A 26,158-nucleotide genomic window follows, 5' to 3' on the forward strand; every position below is an offset into this window, starting at 1 on the left:
TTTTTGAAAGAATCACAATAGTGAAATTCACAAACATTTTGCCACAAAGCCTAAAGTATGATGACAGCATCTCTAAGCTTCCAGAGGTCTCCACTATGAAATATGCTGAAGATCATTAAATTCAGCTTTAAACTAATCACCATATAGCTCACATTCTTAAATTAAAGTGATCATACATGGCAAATTGATCTTTGGTTTGGGAAATGAGCAATAATCTTATCTTTGATGGATAAACATATTATTGATTATATCCCACTGACTTAATTCTGAAAAACAAAGCATTGGTTTCTGCAACGTAGTTATAGCCTCTTCACCATCAAGGAATCTGTAATTCAATTCTCTCATGGGATTTTGCACAACATCAAATAAAATAAGGTTGCAAGTATCTGAAAAATCATTTCACCAAGGAAGATACAACATGAACGCTTATAATTCAGCCACTTGTGTCATAGAAATTTAAATTATTCAGTAATCTGTATTAAACAATATAGTTAATAAGACAAAATGGAAATTTAAATAAATATGCCAATAAAGCTGATGATAAAAACATTAATTTAAATGCAGTATATAATCATAATCTCATTTAAGAGAGACACTGTTCCTATGTTGTAGAGTTATTCTTCAAATTGTATTAATGAATTAACTCCTGTTTTTGTCATGCTTGCAGGTACATTCAAGATTTTATACTTTTAATTCACAGCTCTAAACAAATGTGTGATTCTGACAGGCATGAATCCACTGATCAATACATAATGGCTTTAAAATCTGCAAACTCTGCAAGTTAGAAGGTTCCAACTCATTTTCATCCATAGTTTTCACTTAATTTCCTTTGAAGCTCTTATCTTCCTTCATATAAAACAACCAGACCAAATTCTATAAATTTTTCCACTAATATCTAACTGTATCTATATGCAGGCATTTTCAAAAAAAGGGTAATTCACACAGAACAAGATTAACACCACCTTTTCCCACATATTCCCCATCCCAATAAAAGGGTTCAACTTATTCGGAATAACTGATTAGGTGTCCTTGTACGAAAAGAACAAATTTATTACCTGCACAGCTAGCTGAAAACTGACATTTAAATATTTCACACTTGCAAATTCGGGAACAGATTAAGTTAATTAACAGATTGATGTTGGTTATTTCAATTCATTCTGGCAACAATGCTGCTAAAATGGTTCATGAATCTACTGATGAGGCACACGTGCCTGATAATGCCAAGGTTAATGCACATTAATTTGTGTGAAAATGAACATTGCTCCAATAGATCAAGGTCTGATGATTAACATTGGATTATCTTCAAGACATAACTCTAAAGCTGTAAACAGAATAACACAGTTGCTTCCAGAGGGTCCAAAACCTAAGTAAAATGGTGGACTCTGGAAGCCCTATTGACGCCTTGAATACAATCAAAATGACCAAAAATGTAAAGTGCAATCTCTGTTTGTCTGTAGTTGACTGACAACCTAATTCTTTTTTGTTCAAAAGCTGAAATTAAAATTCTCCACCTATAAAGGGATATTGGTGTTAATGACAATTCAGCTACCAATGGGAAAGCATAACAGCTGGGAACAGTATAAAATGTGCATGTCAATTAGCTACAAGTGCAGTTACACTGGATTCTGTAGCCTGCTCAGTCATTCAATATGATCATAGGTGATCCTCTATCTCAATGCTATATTCCCACCATCTTTCTAATCCTCCGATGCCTTTAATGTGTAAAAAGTTATCAGTCTCTTTCTTGATTATACTCAATGACCGGCCTTCTACGGTAAGAAATTCCATATGTCGAAAAATGCTAGTCAGCATTGCCAATCACCCAATAAAGTCCTAGAAATGCTATACTGTAAGTAATGACCAATTGTATCAAAAACATTTTCACATACATTTCTACAAAACTCTGGTCATGGCAACCGGTTTTCATTCGTTGACTGACAAAATCAGTTATGGGAAGAAAACAAAGTACTGGCATGAAGGATTACATCACTTAGCTATTTTGAATGCACAGGTCATCATCACTTGTTAATAATTAAAAAACTTAATATTTCCAAAATTTTGTTCAAAATAACTTCTGCTCTCTTGTGCCCTATGCCCTATTGAATTCACTATTTATTCCCTATGCTTGTCAAGCATTCTGCACATCCACATGCCACTCTATCATGCAAGAACACTATTTCACTGTTGCTTTTACTTACAGCATCAAACCAGACTGGATTAGAAGTAGTGAATAAATCTGATGCTTCAGATAATAATCTGAATTACGAGGACAATATTAGATCCCATTTTAGTTTTTTAAGATAAGGTGATTCAAAGCAAAGTAATATTTGGAATCTGTTGTAAAGGATATGATAAATAGACATAGATAACGGCAATCTGTCTGGGAAAAGTCCACATAGATTTGTGAATGGGAAATTGTATTAGATGAACTTGGAGATTTTTTGAAGATGTTACTCACGAAGTCAATAAAAGAGAACTGAAAGATGGGGTATATTGGGAGTTTCATTTAGAAGGCCTTTGGTAGTCTCCTGCCAGAGACCTGCTAGAAAAATTAAAGTATATGAAATAGGAGGCAACGTACTGGCAGTCAGTAATGACTTAGATAACAGACAGAAAACAGGGTAGAAATAAATCGGTCATTCTCACATTGGTTGTGGCTGTGGCTAGTTAATGCCACAAGGATCAGCAGTTGGGCTCAGCTGATCACAATAGACAATGATTTTGAGATGAGGAACCAAGTGTAATATTTCCAAATTTTCAGACAATACAAATCCAATGTATTGAGAAGACGATGCTACTGTGAAGTGGCTTCAGGGGGAATTTGGACAGGATTAGTGAATGGGCAAGAACATTGCAGATAAAATATAATGTTGAAAATTGTGAGGTTATCCACTTTAGTCGGAGCAATAGTTGTGCAGAGTATTTCTTAAATGGTGAGAGGTTGGAAGTGTAGATACACAAAGCAACCCAGGTACCCTCATCAATAAGTCACGTAAGACAAACTTGCAGACGCAGCAATCTATTAGGAAGGTTAATGCAATGTTAGTCTTTATTGCAAAGGGATTCAATTTTATAGTGGCTAGGTTATATCAGACTGAGGGCATTCTGTGCTTTGGTCTCCTTATCTCAAGAAACTGTTATTTCCATCAAAGGAATGCAACAAAAGTTCACCAGACTGGAGATCTCAAAACTCTCATGTAAACTGGGCCCGTACTCTGCAGAGTTTCAAAGAAATTTGCAACATACTTAAAGGGATAGACAGGGTGGATGTAGGCATGATTATTCCACTGGTTGGAGTCTACAGCCAAGTGGCACAACTTAAAAATAAAGGAGTGCCACTTAGGTCTGACATGAAGAAAAATATTTTTATTTGGATGTCTGTGAATCTTTGGAATTCTCTACAACAGAGATCTGTGGAAGCTTATCATTTGAATATGTTAAGTTACAGACTGCTAGATTTCTAATTAACAAAAGTGTAGCCGGTTAAGATGAGTGGGTGGTAAAAGGCATGAAATGTTTGATTAGCCATATTGAATAGTGGGGCAGGTTTGAAAGACTGACTGCCCTACTCCCTTTCTTATTCCTATACTATGTTACTAAAATGTATCTCTGTTAAGGACTCCAATTCAGCACATACATATCCCACTTAAAGCAATGCCTCAAATTTGCCATCCAATACAAAATACCTCAAAAGGTTTTGACTGCAAACATAACTAATTGGATCATCTTTGACCACCATCTAAACCATCCTCAACCTTCTCCGATGAATAATCTTGTTCCAAGATTACAATCATCTTAACTGGTCTAATCAATTGCATTTATTCCCCTGTCTCTTTCAGATTTCATCGTAAATTCAAGGATGGTATGAAAAGTTAAGGACTTAAGGGCATGTAATCAGTCTGGTCATCCATTATTAGATCATCACATGTATCAACATCTCTTCTCTGGGGTTAACTTGTCTCTGCAGCTGGAAGTAAAGATAACCCCAAAATCAAATCCACACGCTTTGGCTAATCTATATTGTGCTCCTCACTTTCATCTCCCAAGCAGCTCAAAATTGTCTTTCCATCCAAAAATTAAACATGCCTGTCCTAAAGAACCAAACCAAATCATGCTCAGATTTTCAGAAGAATTTGATAAGGTGCCACAGCAGTTATTTGCCAAAAGAATAGCTCATGGTGTAGGGTATAAGATATTAACATGGTTAAAGAATGGGCTAGTTGACAAGGAATAGATGGGTCATTTCAGGTTGATTAAATTGTATCAAGTGGACTACCACAGAGAGCAGTGTTGGATTTTAAGAGTTCACAATCAATAGCAATGGCTTGAATAAAAGGGTATATATTCAGCAACTGGCTTTGCTGATGATGCAAAGATACATTGGTGTCCAAGTTGTGAACAAAGTAATCGTCAAAGGATTAATGAGTGGGGAAAAAATTGGCAGGTAGAGAATTATGTGGGAAAACATGAAATTTGTCCATTTCGACAGGGAGAATACAAAAGGGTATGGATTTAAAAAGGGTAGATTGCTGAAATCAGTGGTACAGAGCAATCTTGGTGTCCTGGTTCATAAATCATAAAAAGCTAGTAAGTAGGCATAGAAAGTGATTACGAAGCAAATGAAATGTCAGGGTTCATATGTTTGATTCCTTGGATGAAGAACTCACCTTACAAAGAAAAGTTGGGCAGATGTGACCTGTAACCACAGAGTTTAGGAGAACGAGAAGTGATCTTACTGAAACATAAGATCCTGAGGGAAAGTAAATGCTGAAGACGGCATTTCCCATTATAGAGGGGCTAGAACTAGGACTCTCAGTTTCAAAGTAAGGGGTCTCAAGGTGGTGATGAGGAGAATTTTTTTGTCTCAGAAGGTCATTAATTTGTGGTATTGTCCTCCCTACAGAGTAGCGGAGGCAAGGTCATTCAATATTTTTAAGGCTATGAATCGTGCTAAGAAGGAAATCAAAGATTATCAGCTGAGGGTAGCCAGGAAAACAGAGAAATGGAGACGAAGCTGCAAATATTATCAGCTGTGATGATTATTGTGGGATTTATATGTACATTTTTAGTAGTTGCTGTAAATTTGGATTTCTGATTTTGAGTCAGTAACAGGTGGGTTTTTACTTTTTGCGTCTGATGTTAACTATTAAGTTGTAAACATTTCTGCAGCCGTGATGATTTATTTTAGAAACAATTTTAAGGCCTATCATTAGAAATTTTCTGTGGACTTTTAAAAAAAATTCAGATTGCTTGCTGACCAACATTACGAATAACAAGGCTTCAAAGTTCGTCAGAGTAACTTTTTTAAGCATAACAGAAGTGCCCGTAACTAAGACAGAGACTTTGTTTCCCTTTGATTTTGAGTGAGGCAGTGCTGGGAAGTTCTTGGGACAGCATGAACTGTATTGGCTTCTGTTCCTGAGAAGAGAAAGATAAGGGGTTAAGGTTCTTAGAGTGGAAAGTTAGTGATAGTCCTAGACCAGATAAACCTGAAGGTGGTTACTTAAACATTGCAGCTCAAGTGTATGAAAGCTCCAAGGAAGAAACTATCTGTAGCTCCAGTTTAAAATCTGAAGTCACAAGTTAGTTAAACCTACCAAAAAGTGTTAGATACAGGGGTTCTGTTACGATTATCTTGAGTGATGTTTTGGGTATTATACAAAAGGTTTTTTGTTTCTTTTCATGGATGGGGTCAGAAAGACTGATATTCTGAACTTTTTAACTTCATTATTTTTCTAATTTGTTCCTATGACCTATAACGCTGGACTATTTCTTTACTTTTCTAATTTTTTTGTTTCCTAAGAATTTGATTTTGAGTACCTTTGTGCCCAAGATGGTGCTGTAATTCAGCAACTGCACATTTTTCATTGGACTCATTCAAGTACATGTGACAATGAAGCTAATTCAATTCACTTCATTATAAATATTGAAAATCTATAAATATGTGTTTTGGGATGAACAGAACTAGACTTTACTGTGAGATTAAACATCTTGGCATTTTCAGTACATAGTTTGGATCATTCTATTTTATCTTCATTTCTTTTATAATGAACTTCAGTTATATTGTTAAAGCAAAATCTACAGCATTGCAAGCTTACATTTTAGTGAGAGAGCACTTTGTTAAAATCAAAATAAATAAAAATATGATCAGTTTAGTTTCCTGTTTTGGATCAAACTTGTCTAGCAATAACATCAGCTGGGATCATACACAGTCATAATCTCATCAAAAGGCAGAGCAGGCTTGAAGGACCAAAAGGCTCCTTATTTGTAACTTTATATGTAATATCCTTCCTCCAAGTTCACCCCGATTTCAATCCCTTTGAAATGCTTAGCAATTTTTCCAATAACCCATGTAGCCTTTCCTGGACTTATCTTACTCTTCCCATAAGGCTTCTCACATCTTCCCTTCATCCCAGCTGCTACTTACTCAGTTATGTTTGTTTCCTCCTATGTTCATTGGTATTGCTCCTTTTTTCTTCCAATTTGGCTCAGTCAACATTTCTGTTTAAGCAACGAAGCCTTGATTCTGCCCAAAACTTGCATTTGTTTACAATGTGATTTTTTTTTTAAAAAAACTTGCTTCACAATTAAAATAACCAAGAATCTGAATCCAAGCTCTGGATGGGATTAGGAAGGATCTTTTAATATTTGGTTAGAAAAATGCATTTTGAGCAGGCTTTTACAATGCCGGAATGGCGGAATTCCAGGGAGTAAGGCTGTTATGGATCTGAAACCGTGACAGTGGGAATGCACAAAAGACAGCTTTCAGAGAGATCTTAAAGAAACAGGTTGGGTTATCTGAAGGCGACAATGAGGATTTTGTACTGAAAATGCTAGGGAAGCAGGGAACAAACACAGCGTAAGGATAGGAATGATGACTGAGTGGATGTTTGATCCCTCTCCTTTTATGGCTTCTCCTTCTGCGTAAATTTTTTTGGGCATTCTATTCATGCTTCCTCCTATTCCCCAGTTACATATTACTATTGAAGAATTATCTGCAAATACAGCTTCCACATGTCAACCTTATTGGTCTATTATCATTCCAGACAACTGACTGAAAATATGCTAGCTGTACAGCGTGAAATCAAGAATGAGGAAGTACAATCTAAGACCTAGCAACAATATACTGGGGCCATCGTGTTTAGCTACTTACAAAATTCATCTCCTTGCTCATTTTCAGCCTTGTGATATGCAAGACCAGTATGTCATTTTTGGCCTAGAACTAAGCTTAAGGATCACATCTATTCATCACAAGAATGTCTACTTCCACTATCATAATCCATCTGCCTAAATAGTACATCATCCACCTAACTCCCTACTGACTTTAAACCCTTCACTGAATGTCTTCAGCATAACTGATTTGGTTTCTTAATAAAAACAAAGAACTGCAGATTTGTAAGTCAGGAACTAAAACAAAGTTGCTGGAAAAGCCCAGCAGGTCTGGCAGCATCTGTGGAGGGAAAAAACAGAGTTAACGTTTTGGGTCCGGTGACCCTTCCTCAGAACTTTGAGGAACTCGGAACAGTTCTGATGAAGGGTCACCAGACCCGAAACATTAGCTCTGTTTTTTCCTTTACAAAATGTTGCCAGACCTGCTGGGCTTTTCCAGCAACTTTTAGTTCCTGATTTGGTTTCTTAGTGCGTCTTCCAGGTTATGCAGGCTATCCAAATTCCATGTTATCCGAAGCTCTGCCACTTACACTTTATCCCAAACTCCTGACAACCAACCTCCCAACTCTAATGAAATGATCCAAAATCTTAATATAAACTTTGGTTTTACATTACAGAAACTTCTTAGATTACACCAAGGTAAATGTTCACCCCCTTTATTCAATTAGAGAAGGCAACCTGATGAATTTCTGCTGAATTTCTATGGAATGACACCCAATAGATGATAGAAAAATCCATCCTTTTGTTTGCACAATAGCGATGAATCAATGACTTGAACTTCATGTTAGTCTATGGCTGCCCCTCAATGCACCAAGGACATGAGCCTTCACGTTTTAAACATTGTTTTGATGACAGCTCTGCAATGGAAAACAAGGTGTGCAAACACAGTGGCAAGATAACACAAATATGCAACATTTGTTTAAAAAGCAGGATCACAATTATAATAATGTGTTTTCATGTGATAACTGTATGCAGGCAAACACTGAAAGAATATATCTAGCATCTATCAACTACTTTATTAGAAATACAATCTTTGTGGCAATATGTTCCATCAAAGAAGTGAGATTAAAAACACTGTAACAGGTGTGCTTTGGCTAATCAAACTATGGAATGGTCCATCATTAATAAAAAAAATCTTTTGACAGCTTTTTTTTCTGTAAAATTCAACTTTTCCAGAGGTGTTCGGGGTGTACTGGAAACAGACAACACATTAACATGGTAATAATAAATGAAAAATGATCCATACAAGGAACCAAAAGAGTGTTTATCTTCAAATCTGTAATGTCATCTGCTGAATTTTGCCTTGTTCAGGAATACCCTTACTCGCCAGACAAGAAAAAGGATGAACAGAAACACAGATGCTGCCTTGCATACCTACTATTAATAATTTATTTAGATTCAGTGTTGTTTGGACAAATTACGGTTTCTTTTATACATTCATTGGAATAGGGTGTCACTGCATAGTCCATCTTAACTGCATTTTTAATTCCGACTGCTCCAGTATCTGAACAGTCATGAACAATGCTGAATACTGTACGTTCATCAGCAAACATCATCACTTCTGAAGTTACGACAGAAGGAATGTCATTTGTTGATGAAGCAGTTAAAGGTCATTGGACAGAGAACACTATGCTGAGACACTTCCGCAGCCATATCATAGGCTTAGCTAACTGACCTCCAACAACCACAATGAACTCACTTTGTGATAAGTAAGATTTTAACCAGCAGTCTATCACTCCGTTCCTTTCTGGTATCTCTTCTCTCCCCCAAAATGGCCTTAAAGGGACAATAGGTCAAATGCTATCTTGACATCAAGGATAGACACCTTGGTTTTCCCTTTCAAGTTCAGTTCTTTCATCCACATTTGAACCAAGCCTGGCAGAACCTAACATGAGCATCAGTGAACTGGTTATTACGAAAAAGTGAGACTTGGCTGCATTATCAAGACGCTTCTACCACTTTGCTGATGATAGAGCAGATAGGTGACATTTGGTTGGGTTGGATTTGTCCTGTTTTCATGTACAGGACACTTAGCAATGAGAGATATTGCCTGAGTAGGCTCCGATTTTGTAACTACTAAGGGTGCAGCTAGTTCTGAAGCACAAGTTTTTAGTACTATTACTGGAATGTTGCCAGGGCCATTGCATTTGGAGTATCCAGTGCCTTCAGTTATCTTTAGACATCCAGTATAGTGAATTCAATAGCTAAAGGCTGACACTGGTCATTAATAGGACTTCTGAAGGAGGCAAAAATGGATTGGCAACTGGGAATTTCTAGCTGAAGTGTTTGATAATGCTTCACTATTGTCTGTTACAGTAATGTGCTGGACTCCCCCATTATTGAGGGTGCAAATACGGAGCCTCCTCCTCCTGTTATTTAAATGTTCACCATAATTCACAACAGAACGTGACAGGACTGTGTAGTTTAGATGTGATCTGCTGGTAGTGGGATCACTTAGCTCGATTTATTGCATGCTGCTTACTCTGCTAGGGATACAAGAAGTCCTGCTTTATTATGTTTCAGCAAGTTGACACCTCATTTTTGGATTTGCCTGCGGCTGCTCTAGGTATGCACTCCTGCATTCTTCATTGATACAGGGTTAAACCTCCAGTTTGGTGATAATAGTAGAGGAAATATGCTGGGTCATGAGGTTACAAATATTGACTGAATACAATTTTGCTGCTGCTCTTGGCCCAAAGCACCTCGTGGATGCCTAGTCTCGAGTCACTAGACATTTCTGAAATCAGTCTCATTCAGCATGATGGTAATGCAACACAACTTAAATGGAAGGTATCCTTAACACAAAGGCAGGACTTTGTCTCCACAGGGACTCTGCAGTGGTCAATCCTACCGAAGCCACCATGGACAGATGCATCACCTTTTGGTAGACTGGTGAAAATGAGATCAAGTATGTTTTCCCTTCTTGTTCATTCTTTTGCCTCCTAGTCTAGTGGATATGCCTTTTAGGATTTGGGCAGATCAATCAGTGGTGGTGGCCACTGAGTTGGTGATGGAATGTGAAGTTCTCCCACTCAAAGCACAATATGTGTCTTTGCCTCTCTCACTGCATCTCCAAGTTAGTTCATCATAGAGAAGAACTGTTCATCAGTTGTGGGAATGCATTAAGTGGTAATCAGCATGATCTGGGTGCCCATATTTGACCTAATGCCATGAGATGTCACAAGATCCACAGTCACTGTTGAGGACTCCCAGGACAACAAGTCCTTGACTGTACGCCATTGAGCAACCATGTCTGGTGAGTCTGTCCTGTTAGTAGGATAGTGCATACCGAGGAATGGTGAAAATAAATCTGGAACATATTCATCCCCAAGGAATCACACTTTAAAGACAATGTGAGCCTGTTACTTGATTAGTCTGTGGGACAGCTCTTCGCCATAAAGAATTCCATAGATTTAATATCAGTGAAAGAAGAAATTTATCTCCATCTCTGACTTAAGCAGGTGACCCCTTACTCTGACACTATGCCCTCTGGTTCTAAACTCTCCTCCAGGAGGGAACAACCGCTCCACATATAACATGTCAAGCCCCCAAGAATCTTATATATTTCAAGCAGCAATGGCCATCACCAATGACAGAGAATCTAACCATTGTTCCTTGATATTACATCACTGGGTCCCAGATTATCAACATCCCTGGGGTTACCAATGAGAAACTCAACTGGATTGGCCATTTAAATACAATGGCCATTAGAGCAAGTCAGAGACAAGGAATGCTGTAGCAAGTAACTCACCTCCAAACTTCACAGAGTTGTTCGTCATCTATGATGCAAAAGTCAGAAGTGTGGTGGAATATCCCCTATTTGCCAGGATGGGTGCAACTCCAACAACGCTCAAGAAGCTTGACACTATCCAGTACAAAGCAACCCGCTTGACCACATCTACAAACATCCATTCCATCTACCACTGATGCTCAGCAGCAGCAGTACGTACGTCTCAAGATGCAATGCACCAAAAATCCTTCAACAGCACTTTCCAAACCCATGACCGCTTCCATCTAGAAGGCCAAAGGCAGCAGATACATGGAAACACCACCAGCTGCAAGCTCCCCTCCAAGCCACTCACAGTTCTGACTTGGAAATATATCTATGTTCCTTCACAGTTGCTGGATCAAATTCCTAGAATTTCCTCCCTAATGGCATTGTGGGTCTACTTACAGCACAAGGACTGCAACGGTTCAAGAAAGCAGTTCACCACCTCCTTCTCAAGGGCAATAAATGCTGGCCCAGCCACTGATGCCCACATCACACAAGAGAATAAAGTCTCCTTTCCACATGCTCATCCTACTCAACCTGTCTATACAAAAATCCTTCCATTCCTAGATTCAATCTAGTGAACCTTCTCTTCACTGCCTCCAATGCCAGTATATCTTTCCTTAGTTAAAATGGTTCACAGTATTCTATTGTGTATAAGTCTGTCAAAAGAGCAGCCAATTAAAACGATCTAACTTCTTTCTATATATGGGTTCCCAGCAGCTACCGTTCATTAAATTCACATGAATGTGACCATCCCAACCTATTGCATACCAAGTTCTTTGGTGCATCATCCTAATGAGTCAAAAATCTGAAATGTGACACTCTAAAACCTTTTGCATTAATTTAACCCAAATATTCATTCTCCCAGTATGTGCACTGGCTTCTGCTGGATGCTCCGGTTTCCCCCCCCCCCCCCCCCCCCACAGTCCAAAGATGTGCAGATTAGGGAAACTGGCTATGCTAAATTGCCACATAGTGTCCAGAGTTGCGCAGGTTAGGTGGGTTAACTATGGCATATGCAGGGTTACGAGGATCGGGTGGGGTGCTGGGTCTGAGTCAGATTCCGAGGGTCATTTGAATGGCCTAATTTCTGCACTGTAGAAATTCTATAATTCTGTAAATAGGCTGCACGGTGGATTAGTGGTTAGTACTGCTGCATCAGCAACGGGGTTCCAGTTTAATTCTAGCCTCGGGTGACTGTGGAGTTTGCACACTCTCCCTGCATCTGCGTGGATTTCCTCCCACAGTCAAAGGATGTGCAGGTTTGGTGGATCGGTCATGCTAAGTTGCCCGTAACGTCCTAAGATGTATTGGCTAGGTGGAATAATCATGGGAAGTGTAGGGTTACAGGGATATGTGGGGTGGATCTGAGACGGATGATCTTCAAAGGATTGGCACATACTTGATGGGACAAACGGCCTCTTTCCACACTAAGGATTCTACGATTCTAAAAGTCTGCTGTTACCAAGGAACTTTTAACATTCTAACAGGGATTGGTTACAATGGTACAAAATTCCATAAAGAAACAATAAAATCTGTAAACACCCCAAGTGAAAGCAGGTTTCATAATTATCTATCATTATAGATGCAGAGTTGCACAGCATGGAAACAGGCCCTTCCATCCAACTTGTCTATGCTGACCAGATATAACAAAATAATCTAGTCCCATTTGCCAGCATTTGGCCTATATTCCTCTAAACCCTTCCTATCCATATGCCTATTCAGATGGCTTTTAAATGGTGTAATTGTACCAGCCTCCATCACTTACGTTGGCAGTTCACCCCATACACAAAGCACACTCTGCATGAAAAAGTTGCCCCTTAGGCCACTTAATTCTTTCCCCTCTCACCTTAAAACTATGCCCTACAGTTTGTGACTCCCCTACTCTGGGGAAAAGACCTTGACTAATCACCCTAACCATGTACCTCATGATTTTATAAACATCTAAGGTCACCCCACAGCCTCCCAGGGAAAACAGCCTCTGCCTGTTCAGGTTCTCTCTATAGCTCAAACCGTACAACCCTGGCAACATCCTTGTAAATCTTTTCTGAACCCCTTTCAAGTTTAACAATATCTTTTCTAAAGCAGGGGGAACAGAATTGAATGCAGTATTCCAAAGGTGGCCTAACCAATATCCTGTACAGGCACATGACCTCCCAACTCCTACACTCAAAGCTCTGATCAATAAAGACAAGCATACTAAACACTTCCATCACTACCCTGTCTACATGCAATTCCACTTTCAAGGAACTATGAACTTGCACTCCAAAGTCTCTTTGTTCAGCCACACTCCCCAGAACCTTATCATTAAGTGATTAAGTCCTCCTTTGATTTGCCCTACTCAAATGTAGCACCTCACATTTATTTAGAGCAAACTCCATCGGCCACTCCTCTATTATGTTACTCCACACATCAAAAAGGACATGTAATCAAAGGTTGAAAATTTAACACAAATATGTAAGAACTTCAGTTTAGCATTTAATATAGTCATTTTATGCCTCAATTTTAAGAATTAATTTTCAGAATATGAGCATTCCTGATAAGACAGGCATTTGATTATGCATTCCTAGTTATCCTGATTGACATGACTGATTGAAATGCCATAGCAAGTTGGAGAACATTTCAGAGTCAAACCATACTAATGTCAAACTGGAATCACACACAAGCTAGAGTGAGTACAGCTGCAGGTTTTTCTCCCAATAGATACATTTTTGCAAATCTAATCCAAATATTCTGACTTCCTACTGTCTATCCTCACTGCAATATATTTGTCTTTTAATTCAGCAAAGTATTCAAAGAGATTTTTTGGTCTACTACTGCCTCTCCTTGTTCTAATAATTCAAAGTGACAGCAGCAATTACACTGCAGGGCTTGGAAGACAATTTAAGAGAAAAGCAGTTTTCAACTACTGCTATTAGTTTTCAAAATCTGCTGTCCTATTTTGTCTGTTAAAACTTCTTAAGCTTTTGTTTTCTGTTTGTGGATGTAGGTGCTGCTGACAACTGTCTACATTTATTGCCCATTCCTAACTTCCCTGCAGAAGGTGGCACTTAGCTACCTTCTAGAACTGCTATTGTTCCTGTGGTATAATACACCTAAAGAGATGGTAGGTCAAAAACTCCCATCATAACAGCACTATGGCTGTATTACCAGATGGACTGTAGTGATTCAAAGTGGCTCGCCACCAACTTCTCAGGGGCAATTAGGGATAGCAATAAGTATGGGCCTCTCTAGTTAAGCAACGCATCATGGTTTACTTTTTCATTCTCACTCCTTTTGTTAGGTGGTTTGCAGTTGTATAGTAACATTAGTTTCTGTATTTGTTTGACGCATAGGACAGTTTGAAGCAGAATTAGAAGAAATCAACAATCTTTGGTAATTATAAACCCATTAAAACTTAAAGCTCCAGCACAAGGAAAACATTACTTTTCTAAATACCACAGAATTTAAATGTTCCAAAAACCATAAGCTTTTAAAAATGTAACTGACATATATTTACACACAAAAAGCCATCACCTAATGCACTTCTGCACTCCGATGAGGTAGAGATGCATATTCACAAAGTTCAAATGCTTTAACCAAGTAGCTGTTAACTTTTTTAGTGCATCTCAATTTCAGATTTAAAGTTACCAATTGAACACTAATTGAAATGGCACCCACTACAAACTTCCTCACAGATTAGCTCCTAAACATATATGGCTTTAAGCTAAATAAATGTACATTTTTTTGTAAATAATTCATTGCTCCGCACACCATGTCCCCCTCCACCCACCCCGCCTCCTCCGGACCTGGTCATCTCAGCCAAAAGGCAGCTCCCCACTCTCTTGACAATATCAGCAAAAAGGCTCCTCTAGTTCCAATGCCCCCTTCCAGCTGACTTTCAGCTCCAGTCTTTTTCAGCCCATTTGTGTACCACAGCCAGCTGCTTCTCCAACAACTCATTCACCGGTAGTATTTACCAAAAATATGCATGGCTCCTCCAATTCACAGGTTGTTTCTCTTCCCGTATGCTGCTGATAAGTTCATAGACAGCCTATCAGCAACAAGCATGGGAGTCAACCAGCAACTTCCTACCCTTTCTTTTCACTCTATTCACAAAGACAACTTTACTCAGTCAATTTGAAAAGTTGGGGATGGATTCACCTGCCACCCCTGTCTACTTTGTGTTGTGGCAGTGCATCATGTAACTGGAATGCATTGAAGTGTGGGTGTGTGCAGATGCTGGTGAGAATGCAAGTGTAGGGTGATTGATGGGATGTTAAACAAGTAGACTGCTTTCTCTGAGGAGTAAGCTTCTTGCCCACTACATTCATCTCGGTAACTGGGGAGCATTTCAACACACTCCTGGCATGTGCCTTGTGAGAAGACATTGTGCCTAGTTTTTAATTTTAATGCATGAAACTAGTTCTACTCATTGAAAAGTAATAAGGCTCTGAATTTTAATACTACCTCAGGCTACATTGGCTGTAGGCTCATTTCATCATGAAATTACGTATTTACTTCCAAACAACAAATTAGTTTGGAAGTGGTGTGCAGTTAAAATATACGCAGATTTTTCAATCTCTGTCCTGCTCTTATAGTCAGTGTTTATATGAGTGATCCAGTTATGTTTTCGCTCAAAGATAACCATCTATCTATTGATAGGGGGAATTTAACAATGGTAATACTGTTGAATGATAAGGGGAAACACAGTAAATAACAAGGAGAGAAATCTATGGAAACTCACATTCTACTCCTACAATCTTTAGAAATTTAGAAGTTAGCATTTCCTAAACACCGTCTGCTGCAGCGATGATCTTTACTGAGAGCTTTGATCTGGAATTCAGCTATCTTAAAACAATAAAAAGCTGCACAGTTGTGAGTTGTTGATTGGAATAACTGCACTCATTCTGTTTCATGGATCTAAACATAATATGGTGGGGGGGGGGGGGAAAGAGAGGGCGAGGGCGAGGGCGAGAGCACGCACATGCAAGCAAGGAGTAGGGCTGGAAAGATTGGGGGGGGGGGCAGGGTGAGGGGGAGAAAGAGATGGGAAGAAAAGAGACGGAATGGGAGAGATGACGAAAGACACAGAGGCTTATTAGGGTGGGGAGAAAGTGCCAAAATGAATGAAAGCTTAAAAGCCACTAATTTATACAGTATAACAATTATTAACAAATGAGCAAATTATAGCACCAGCCAGAATAAATATTATGAAAAATATAAATGCATGAAATTTAGATGTTTTTAAATAATCCTTTACACTCTTTCTCCAACATAAAATTAGAAGCATTACTAAACTGCAAAAAACATTGGAGTGCTGGAGTTGTTACAAAGCATGAGAACCTTCCACACACAAGTCAACTACATCCAACAAAAGGCCACAAATCTAAACTCCATGATACCATTACATTGCAGATTAGAGATTTTATTCTTTTGTGTTTAACAGCTTGAAAATCTAACTCCTAAACTCTAATCTTTATATTGGCTCCATTTCAACTCTAAGAATTTCAACTTGAAGAATCTATTTGTTATCTGTTTAAATCTCATAAGAAAAGCATCCCATTTTAATTTGTTTTAATTTCTACACAAAACTAATTTCAGTCATTGAAAAGTGATAGGGATCCCTATTTTTATAGCAGCTTAGACTACAGCCCATTGACTCCAAGTTTATTTGATCATTAATCACACATTTGCTTATAGCTCTGAACAAAAAATATTTTGAAGCTGGTGTGCAGTTAAAGTTTACGAAACAAAATCAGATATTACTAAAGCAACACTGCGATGACCATGTTCATATATTTCAAATAAAACTATTTTTCTATGCCACAAAAGCTAATTGGGTCTTGTTAAATCTAATAGCTGATAAATATTAGGAAAGTAAATTATAATTACTGCAAAAAGTTATTAGGTTGAGGTGTAATTTGTAATGTGCACTACACCATTCATGTAAAAAAAAATGAATGATCTGACTGAGGTACTTTTGGAGTTGCCAAGGTATAGTAGATAAATCATTCTACTGTGGCGGGTCTTTGATATGTTTTCAAATACTGGAATAAAGAATACACTTGCTTGATTTTTCAAATGTTTTCTGAAACTATTCATTAGCAAGACAGCAACATTTTCAAAGCAATAAAAAGAAACTATCACCTATTGTTGGTCTTGCACATCTACTGACACCAGTCTACTGAAAGCTCACATGGAGCTCTGGAAAGTCAGCTCTGGCCATTTTTTCCTTCATTGAAAGGATGCAGTGAATTTAATAAAGAAATTTTTAAATACATGCTGCAATTTGTTTTTTTAAAAAAGCATCCATTTGAATAGAACCTTTCACACCAGCAGGGTATGCCAAAGCATGTGAATCATTGTTTTGTAGCCAATTTACGCACAGCAAGGTCCATGAACTATTATTTTTATATACTTACTCTCCATCTTCTAACATCAGTTTCTTTCGACCTACTCATCGACTGCACAATGGTGCATAATCCATGATAATGGCAAGATTACTCAATGTAATTATAAATGATGCAGTGAAGTTAAATACCTCAGTTGTTACAGTCAGAGTGGTCATCAACTAAAGTGCACCATAAGCAGAGAGTAAAGTTCAAGAATTTGGAGAAATTGGAAATTGGATGCGATGGGTGGATGAAGTATTGTTTTTGCCTCCAACACTTGCAGTGAGGCATTTTGCAGGTAAATATTTCATTTAGCCTAGGTAGAACAAACTAGACAACAGCGCAAGTAGACTGTTGCAAAAATAGTAGGGAGTTTGCACACAACATTGACAGCTTGGATGCTACATCTGCAGTAAGTGTCTACATTGCAAGGAACTTCAGCTCTGAGTTGCTGTGCTGGAATCCAAGGAGCAGACATTGCAAAGCTTCAGTGGAGGATGCTCCACCCCCCAACTGAATTTAATGAAAAAGACATTTATTGCTGCTTGTAAAAATGAAGGCAAGATTTACAGGATAGAAAAAAAAACTGACAACAGCACAATACTGCAGAAAAACTAAGTGAGGGGGTGGCAGTGATGATTGGAAGTGAGAAGGAACCTGGAAGTGAGAGGACCACATAGTCAGGGGAATACTTATCATATTCTACAGATGAAAACAAAGTCAAAGGAACGCTCCCTCTAATTTTTCCTGCCACTGTGCAGGCCTCAAGGTGTGGCAGTGTCTTCCAAAAGCTGAAGCCATACACTGGATGCCAATTAGTGTTCATTTCCCTGTGACTGTACAGTTGCGCAGCTTAGAAAGAACGATGGTCCAAGGTTGTGTTGTTTGACAGATGCTAGTTAAGGACATCTACACAGCAAGGAGATAGCCTAGTCTGACAATTTAAATACAAATAAATTATTCTCAAATGAATAGTGTTGCCAACCATTTCTACTCTAAGCTCATTAGGACAATTTCAGATGTTAAGTCTAACTCTGCAGGTGCACGTAATCGCACACTTCTCAGTTTTAACTGGTGTGTTCTGGTCAACTAGACAGATTGAAAAAACCCAACTATATGTACCAATTCAGTATTTCCCTAACATATTGCAAAGCCAAAAGTCTTCACTTCATAACAAAGAAAATATTACTTGCTAGTGGAATTATGTGCAAGCATTACCTCCATACTACCATCATAGATCAGCAGATCAGAGTCTCTGCACTGTAAGCATTTGATTTATAAATCATTAGTCTCATGCTAGTCAAATTTTGGATCATCTGTCCTACTTTTTAAACAAACAATCTACATAACTATTTCCTGATCATTAAAAAGGATTGACTCTACTGTCAATCACTTTTAGTCTCATTTGTCACTATAGATGGCACAGTATACAGGCTCTGTTTTAAATAACAACCTGAATATTTAATTTCTGGCACATTTATGCCATATCACTGTAATTTAACAAGAGCAAGTATATTTAAGTGGAAGTACAGAAACTTTGTGGGCACCCTCTTGGGCTGTTTTCAAAACTGACGTTTGCTAAACCAGTCAACAGACCTGGAAATCCTTCCTAATCCCCAGTCAGCCCTGTCATAAATTGTGTTTGCACACATTTTTGTCCAGAAGGTTACTTATATGTTACCACTCCACCCCAATCTATTTTACCATTAATCAAACAGGCTACACTCAATTATTTTAACACACGGAAAATTCAAGTTTTTGTTTACATCCAGAATCAAGTCCAAAGTTCTTTAATCTAGACTACATTTTGAAAGTAGTTTTAAGCAGCTTTCGAGAAACATAAATAACAATACTGCCCTTCAATGAAAGTGTCCTTTCACAAAAATTAAAGAGTTGTTTGCAAATTTATAGGAATATTACAGTTAAAACTAGGCACCATGTTAAGGCACCAAACATAAGCAGACATGACTGAAGACAATACACTGTGGATGCTGTATGTCCAAAATTTTTAAAAAAGGAATATGCTGGAAAAACCCAGCGAGTCTGGCAGCATGTGTGGGATATGGTTGTCCTCAAAATATTAAAATAGAAACAGCAACTTGTAATCATGGCTGAAAGGGTGCAGATAAAATAATTCTACAATCCTGTACCATCCAGGTTGACTATGACTGTCACTCTCTGTGGAATTGTTCGTTATACTGTTACGATTGAGATGAACATTAGGTATCTGCTCAGAAAAAGTGAAAATCATTTAGATCATTCCATTGATTCAAAGTACTGAAGTGAAACAATCGTTACATTCCAATAGGAAAAAATATTCACAATAACTCTGCTGGTTCAATTAACTGATGAAAATGTTGTGGACATGGGTACCCTAACAAATGAAGTTGCCCAGTGATACCTTGAAACAAGGTCATTTATTGGATTGCTCCACTAAGATTAATAACTGAGCATAATTATACTCACTAAAGAACAGATCAAATCCCAATAGCGATGATCATTCAGAATGGACACAACATGTAAATCATTGGTGCGGCATTATAGAAAGGAAACTGCAGTATGCAGATGATTTGGCTGTAACTACCAGATCAACCGAACCATTTCCTCACCTGTAACTGGAGGCGGCTGACCAATGACAGGTGGTAAATCCAGCGAGCTGTCAGACAACACATGCTTCAAATCACCACCAACCTCTGCTGACTTCATGTCAAACTGACCGGATAAGGCATCTTCTGAGTCCTCTTTACCAATACTACTCCCACCAATTGAAGGAAGGTCCAAAGATTTCACTGAGGCAGAGTCTTCCTTTGCCTGTTTAAAAGCAGAAAGTTTGTCTACAAAAGCCTTGTCCGAGGTGCCGAATGCAAGGGACAGCTTGGTAACTGGGAAGTCATCCTCATTCTTTTCTTGGGAAAGGGAGGAATTGTCTTTTTGTTCCTCAAAGCCCATTACAGACCCTTCTTCAGGTATCTGTTTAAAGACATCATATTTGTCTACAGCAGTGGTTGAAGGTTGTTGTCCACCTTCTGCTGTGCCAAGTGAGGCATCAAAAGATGCTGTGAAGCCATCATTCTTCTCCTGCCTGAAAACACTATATTTATCATTTGACTTTTGTTCAGAGGATCCAGTGGTGTTGGAGCTGCCAAAAGCTATAAAATCAGCAAATTCATCCTGACCCCAACCCCCACCTGAAGTAGTGCTGGCTGCTACACCAAAAAGACTGAAATCGCCAAAGTCATCAGTTCCACCAGCAGTTTTGCTACCGGCTGTGGAAAAAGTACCAGATGATAGTGATGACAATGAAGATGTAACACATACAGATGAGGAAATGGATGATGTCACAAAAACTGGTGGAAATGACACAGAACTGCTCTCTCCAGTGCTACTGACAGAGGTAAAAAGGTCCGAGAGATTGAAAGAGTCTTTAGGCTGTGTTACTGGTTGCAGTTGCGGTTGAAGATATGGCACAGAAGGAAATGTTGTTGAGAATGCCTTTGCTTGCTCTGATGAGTCTACTGGTGAAATGCTGTCTGCAGTTTTGAAGTCTGTGAATCCATCATCATTTCCTGGTGACTTGAATTCTGCAAAGCCCTCCCCTGCAAACATACATCTTTTCAGTGACAAAATATCAGCAGTTAAGAATAGAATTCTAAATTTCACTTTTCACAGCACACAAACACAAGCATTTTCAAGTTAGTAACTACGACCAAAGCACCAACCCATACCAAGCATGCACTGCCAAGTAAAACCCTGCATTGAACGTACCACCATTTAATTTCTCATTGTAGGGAAGAGGGATGGTCAACGAACCAAATTTAAATACCCAACTGGCCCAAAGAAGGGCCATTATGTAAATCTGGAAAAAAAAAGTGAGAATTTTAACCCAGCTTTGATGGACAAATGGTCTGGATATTTCCCAATGTGCATGCGTGGCAGCATTCTGCTAAGTATCTATCCAGCCCCACACATTGTCTAGTCCTCCTCATATGACAGTACAGTGGCAAACATTTGAATTTCCTTTTTTTCTTTGAAAGGAAGATGTTCTGTTATTTAATTCTGTTTAAAATTTAAATTCTGTTACCTGGAATCACCTCAGGGACTAAAAGGATTTTGGTCGGGGTTGGGGAAAGGAGCTTACTGATTCATAATACAGTACTTGAAATTAACTGTCAGCTTTCCTGACCGAGGCAATTGGCTTTCAATCACTACTTATGCTTCTGGACCAAAGCACACTACCCATGTGAGATAGTAATTTTATTTTTAAAATTTTAATGATGCATTTGAGACAATATTAAGAAATGGAAAAGAAAATTAAAATATCAATGTTGCATTGTTTCTTCCCCCTCACACCGTCTACTTTCTAAAAGGATAACAAGGTGTGGAGCTGAGTGAACACAGCAGGCCAAGCAGCATCTCAGGAGCAGGAAAGCTGACATTTCAGGCCTAGACCCTTTATCAGAAAAACCTTGTTATCTTGGATTCTCCAGCATCTGCAGTTCCTATTATCTCCGATACTTTCTAAAGATACTGCTTTCATGCAATGGATAATGAGTACCAAACCTCAATACCCATGTTTCATTTATGATCTTTAAAGAGGCTATCAGATAACCAAAGGAACTACAAACTATTGATTCACCATTCAAACACACTTTTCCAGTAGGGAATCAATTTATAGGGACACAAACTGATTTTGTCCTCCTGAACTGCGGGACACCGAAGCCAGTTGTAGCCCTGTGGTACTACTTTGGCTCAGCACAAAGCAAGGATAATGTCTGATCTCTTTGCCTCAGCCTTCCAATAGATACACTGCCAAGCTATATGGGATGCTACAGCTATATATTTTCAATGGCCAATCACCCATAAATATGCAAATACAATCTTAAATAAAACTGGGGGTCAGAAACAGTAGAGAGATTCTGCTTTAAGGCTGCAAATCTTCAGGCTCTCATTTTTGCTAAGGTATGCAGCACTTATATCTCAGTGATTGAATTTTTAAGTTGCAATGGTCAAAGTTTTCCACTTGTGAAGAAATAAAACAGAAAATTAATAAAGTGATCATAACCCAAATTTATGTTAGTTCATCTAATTTCCAGTTCCCTCTTCATAGGAGTACTATTATAACGCTGTCTGCTTTTCTTTTTTCAGTGGAGTAATAGCTTTCCAGTGCAAGTAGCTGGCATGACCAGAGAGCTTTGTGACCTAGCTCAACAAGGCGAATATTTCTTACTTCCTACCCAACTACACTCCATCTTGTCTCCCTTTTACGGCTAGGCATAAGGCACTGTCCGTTGTGACAGTGCAACTCTCACAGACAGCAACTTGGGAAAATTGACACTTGGAGTTTTTGCTTTTTCTGCATGGGAAAACCTTTGCAACGCAGCTTTTCTTTCCCTCCCCTATAATGAATCACCAACAGCAGTGGGGACAGAAACTATCTTTTGTTGGAATACGAATATCCTGTTCTAACCCACTTCAACTTCTTATTTTAGAAAAAAAGTGCACATAAGACAAAGGAAGAAATCAGAACATAAACAATATGAATATTTAAACAATTGAATTTTTGTAAGCAATCCCAATACTTTTACTGTAACAACTGAATTAAACATACAAGCAAAAATATATATATAAAATTTAAACAATTTTGTTCTGGACACTACTGACACACTGTACCAATTCTTACAACTTATTTTCACTGGCGTTATTCTTCGTCAGCTGGTAATCGTAATAACTCATCAGAAAACAATAAGGTAGAAGGTTGGGATAAATAAGATGATGAACCTGAGAATAGTTTTTGCTCAAAATAATATCTCATACCTTGATCAAAAACTATACTGCCAGAAGGCAGCTGGGTGTAGGTAGGGGTGTCTTTGAAAAAGGGCTGCAGTGCTTACACATGCACACTTTTAATCAGGTTTTTCTGTAATGTCCCATTGTAGTTACTGATTAGGGTTTAATTGCTGTACAGAGAATATCCCAACTTGTCATCACCATTAATTGTCAACAGAGGTTGTAATTCTGGGCTAACATGAAAATGAACTTTGAGATGTAAAATTTCAGGAAATCATTATTAATGATGTTAATTGTAGAGTAACTGGCAAGTCTAAACAAGTTAACACAAGATTGATTGCGCTTCTTTGGGTAAGTGTCAGGCCTCTCATACAAGGAATCAAAATACTTTATTGACCACAGTTACTGTATGCAAGGCTGGTTCCAAACATTGCTATATGCCTACTCACCTGAGGATTTATTCTCTGCACTCTGGCCAAGTTCACGAAAAACACTGTATTTGTCACCAAAATCTAAACAAAAATTTAAACCCAGTCATAAAAGATTCAAGTAGATTGTATCTTGTCAACTTACAGCATTAACATTGATGCACAGAAGTAGCAACTTAGTACAAAAGGTTTTCCTGCTAAAACATTATAAAACCACAATAATCGAGTTGTCAGTTTATAGCAGAGTTAATCTGAAAAATTCACACTTTCACTGTCTCATCAAAATATCTCGGAAAACCCTTTCTGTGTTGCGTGGTTCCATCACGAAGCAGCTGATATTGATAATTATAAGTGATAATAGATGCCTGAAAGGTGAAGTGCTCCACCATCTCCCAATTGAGGTTTACACGTGTAAACCAAGAAAAAGCATATTATGGCACCATAGATATCGCCTTACCAGAGAGGTGGAGTAAAACAAAAAATTATTTTTTTGTTCAAACTTGTAACGACTGAAAAGATTGTTCTTTTCTGATAGTTCTATTTAATTAGTACGAAATATGAAATCAGAAGTACTAAGCAATAACAGTACATACTTTCTTTTTGAGAAATCTGACGCATTTTTTAACCCAATCTAATCAGCCATATTATAAAGAATAGGATGGGTGTTTATTGCCTTTCTTGAGCGCACAATCACTGCAATTGGAGAATGATTCAATTTGGTACAATTTTTAAATACTCAACTTTAGAATGAAGTGTTAGAAAGCAGTCCACTCTACCTGCAAATGAAGAGCTATCTGCAGGTTTATCTTCTGTCAAGTCCTTAAAGACAGCATATTTGTCCACTGAAGAAGGTGCAGAGGTTCCTGAAATTGGGGTCAGTAATGTGTGCGTGCTGAAAGAGAGAATTGAAATAATTTTGGGGATTACTAAACAGTAACATTTGAGTTAAGTAGTGGAAGAACTTCCAGGAAATACTTGTTTTCCAAAGTTACAATTACAAACATGATACAAACAAAACAAAGAAAGCCCTCCTCACTTATGGTCTCTAATCCCACTTGCAAAATTGACCAAATGTCACTAGTATCCCACTACTTCTTAAAATAACTCAGCACTCCAAAAGGGTCACATTTACTTTACTGCCTTTTGAAGGGCAGGAAGCGAAATCCCAAATGAAAATACAAGTCTCTACATGACTTCTCAGCAAAAAGGGAAAAGTAAAATCAATGGCTCAAAGTGCTTATGTCAGAACGAGGGGGAGCAGCTAATTACCAATATCATATCAAAATTAATGAAAAATGGCATAAATCAAATGTACAGTAAGTAATAATAAATGGTTTTCTGTTTTCATTTTATACCATTATCTTTGATGGACAGAAATGTTTACCATAATTACAATGGCTCAGAAACAAAGAGAATAACTGAGTTCTCCTTTCGTGTGCGCACATTTTTATACAGCATTGTTATAAAAGCTGTGATAACTTCCACCTAATATCGCTAATATCCTTTTCACAAATCTTCAGATTGTAATGAAATATGTCATCTATATTTGCTCAGCTCATACAACTCTGCGTGGTTAAAGTCTAAATTTAGGAGGTATCGTTCAATATTTTGAATCACATCCTTCAACTCACCTGAAATATTTGAGGCAGAAGCCTGCAGTAGCACATTGCATCACCAACCATCACTGGCCCAACGACTACATCACTAAGGCTTTTCATTGTATTAGCACTGATCCATACAGTTTTTTTTTAACTTTTAATTTTCAGCATAAATGGAAATGGGGCTGCTACTCAATTTCCCTTTCACCTTTATATGAATAAAGATATTTGAGGAAGATGTTCCAATTAGAATCTCATCATTAACATGAATTATTCCCATAAGGGAGAAGCAGGGAAAAAAACCAGGTCCTGAATGATGCAATGAAGAAAGCAGTGCATGGATAAGTAACCACACAAAAACAGAAATTTTCAGGCAGACAAGAACAAACTTATAAAAGGGACATGAATCATACACTATGCAGAGAGAACACTCACAAAGGGATCAGAAGAATTACACAAACTGCAAAAGTTTGACAAAGAAAGAGAACATACAACAAATTTAAAAGGTAATAGTAGAGTCGCTCTTAATGTCAGAATCACAGAATTGTGAAGCACAGAAGGAGGCCATTCAGCATAAATCAGTTAACTATTTTGGTTTACTATATTGGCCACTGGAATATCACTTGGTTAGATCTAACTATGCAGATAACTAGCACATGTCAATAGGTCAGACCTGATTGTGCTCTGTGTGGTTGCTGTTTTTGATAAGCTTCCAGAGGTTTCATTCTTGAATCCCTTGAATGAGTCATCAACTGTGCTGGGCTTGGGAGCCTCCTGAAACTCCTGGAAATCGTCATCGTCGGATTTTGCAGGCTGGATGAAGGGAAAGTTTTAGTTTTTACACATGTTAAACCACAGAATTATTGTTCAGTTACTGCCATTGCATTGATTTGCACACTGTTTTTGAATATCTCAAAACTTACTAGTGTACTCACAATGTAACTAGTATCCCAAGTAGATGCTTTAACCAGTAGTCAAAACACAAATAATTCACGAGCAGCTTGCAGTTTTTTTTAAACATGCAACAGT

General features: G+C 38.1%; 1 protein-coding gene across 7 annotated transcripts in view; it reads right to left on the reverse strand.

Moving 5' to 3' along the window:
- synrg (synergin, gamma) overlaps window positions 1-26,158 on the reverse strand; it is a 108,392-nt gene that overhangs the window by 50,784 nt on the left and 31,450 nt on the right. For all 7 annotated transcript variants that reach the window (XM_059655271.1, XM_059655269.1, XM_048557106.2 and 4 more), the window contains 4 exons: window positions 25,803-25,942; window positions 24,308-24,423; window positions 23,553-23,615; window positions 19,926-20,912 (listed from right to left, as the gene is read on the reverse strand). In XM_059655271.1, the coding sequence (XP_059511254.1) occupies window positions 19,926-20,912; window positions 23,553-23,615; window positions 24,308-24,423; window positions 25,803-25,942 (1,306 nt within the window). The remainder of the gene's footprint in view (window positions 1-19,925; window positions 20,913-23,552; window positions 23,616-24,307; window positions 24,424-25,802; window positions 25,943-26,158) is intronic.

The sequence above is a fragment of the Stegostoma tigrinum genome, chromosome 27, assembly GCF_030684315.1.
Source record: "Stegostoma tigrinum isolate sSteTig4 chromosome 27, sSteTig4.hap1, whole genome shotgun sequence".
NCBI classification, from domain to species: Eukaryota; Metazoa; Chordata; class Chondrichthyes; order Orectolobiformes; family Stegostomatidae; genus Stegostoma; species Stegostoma tigrinum.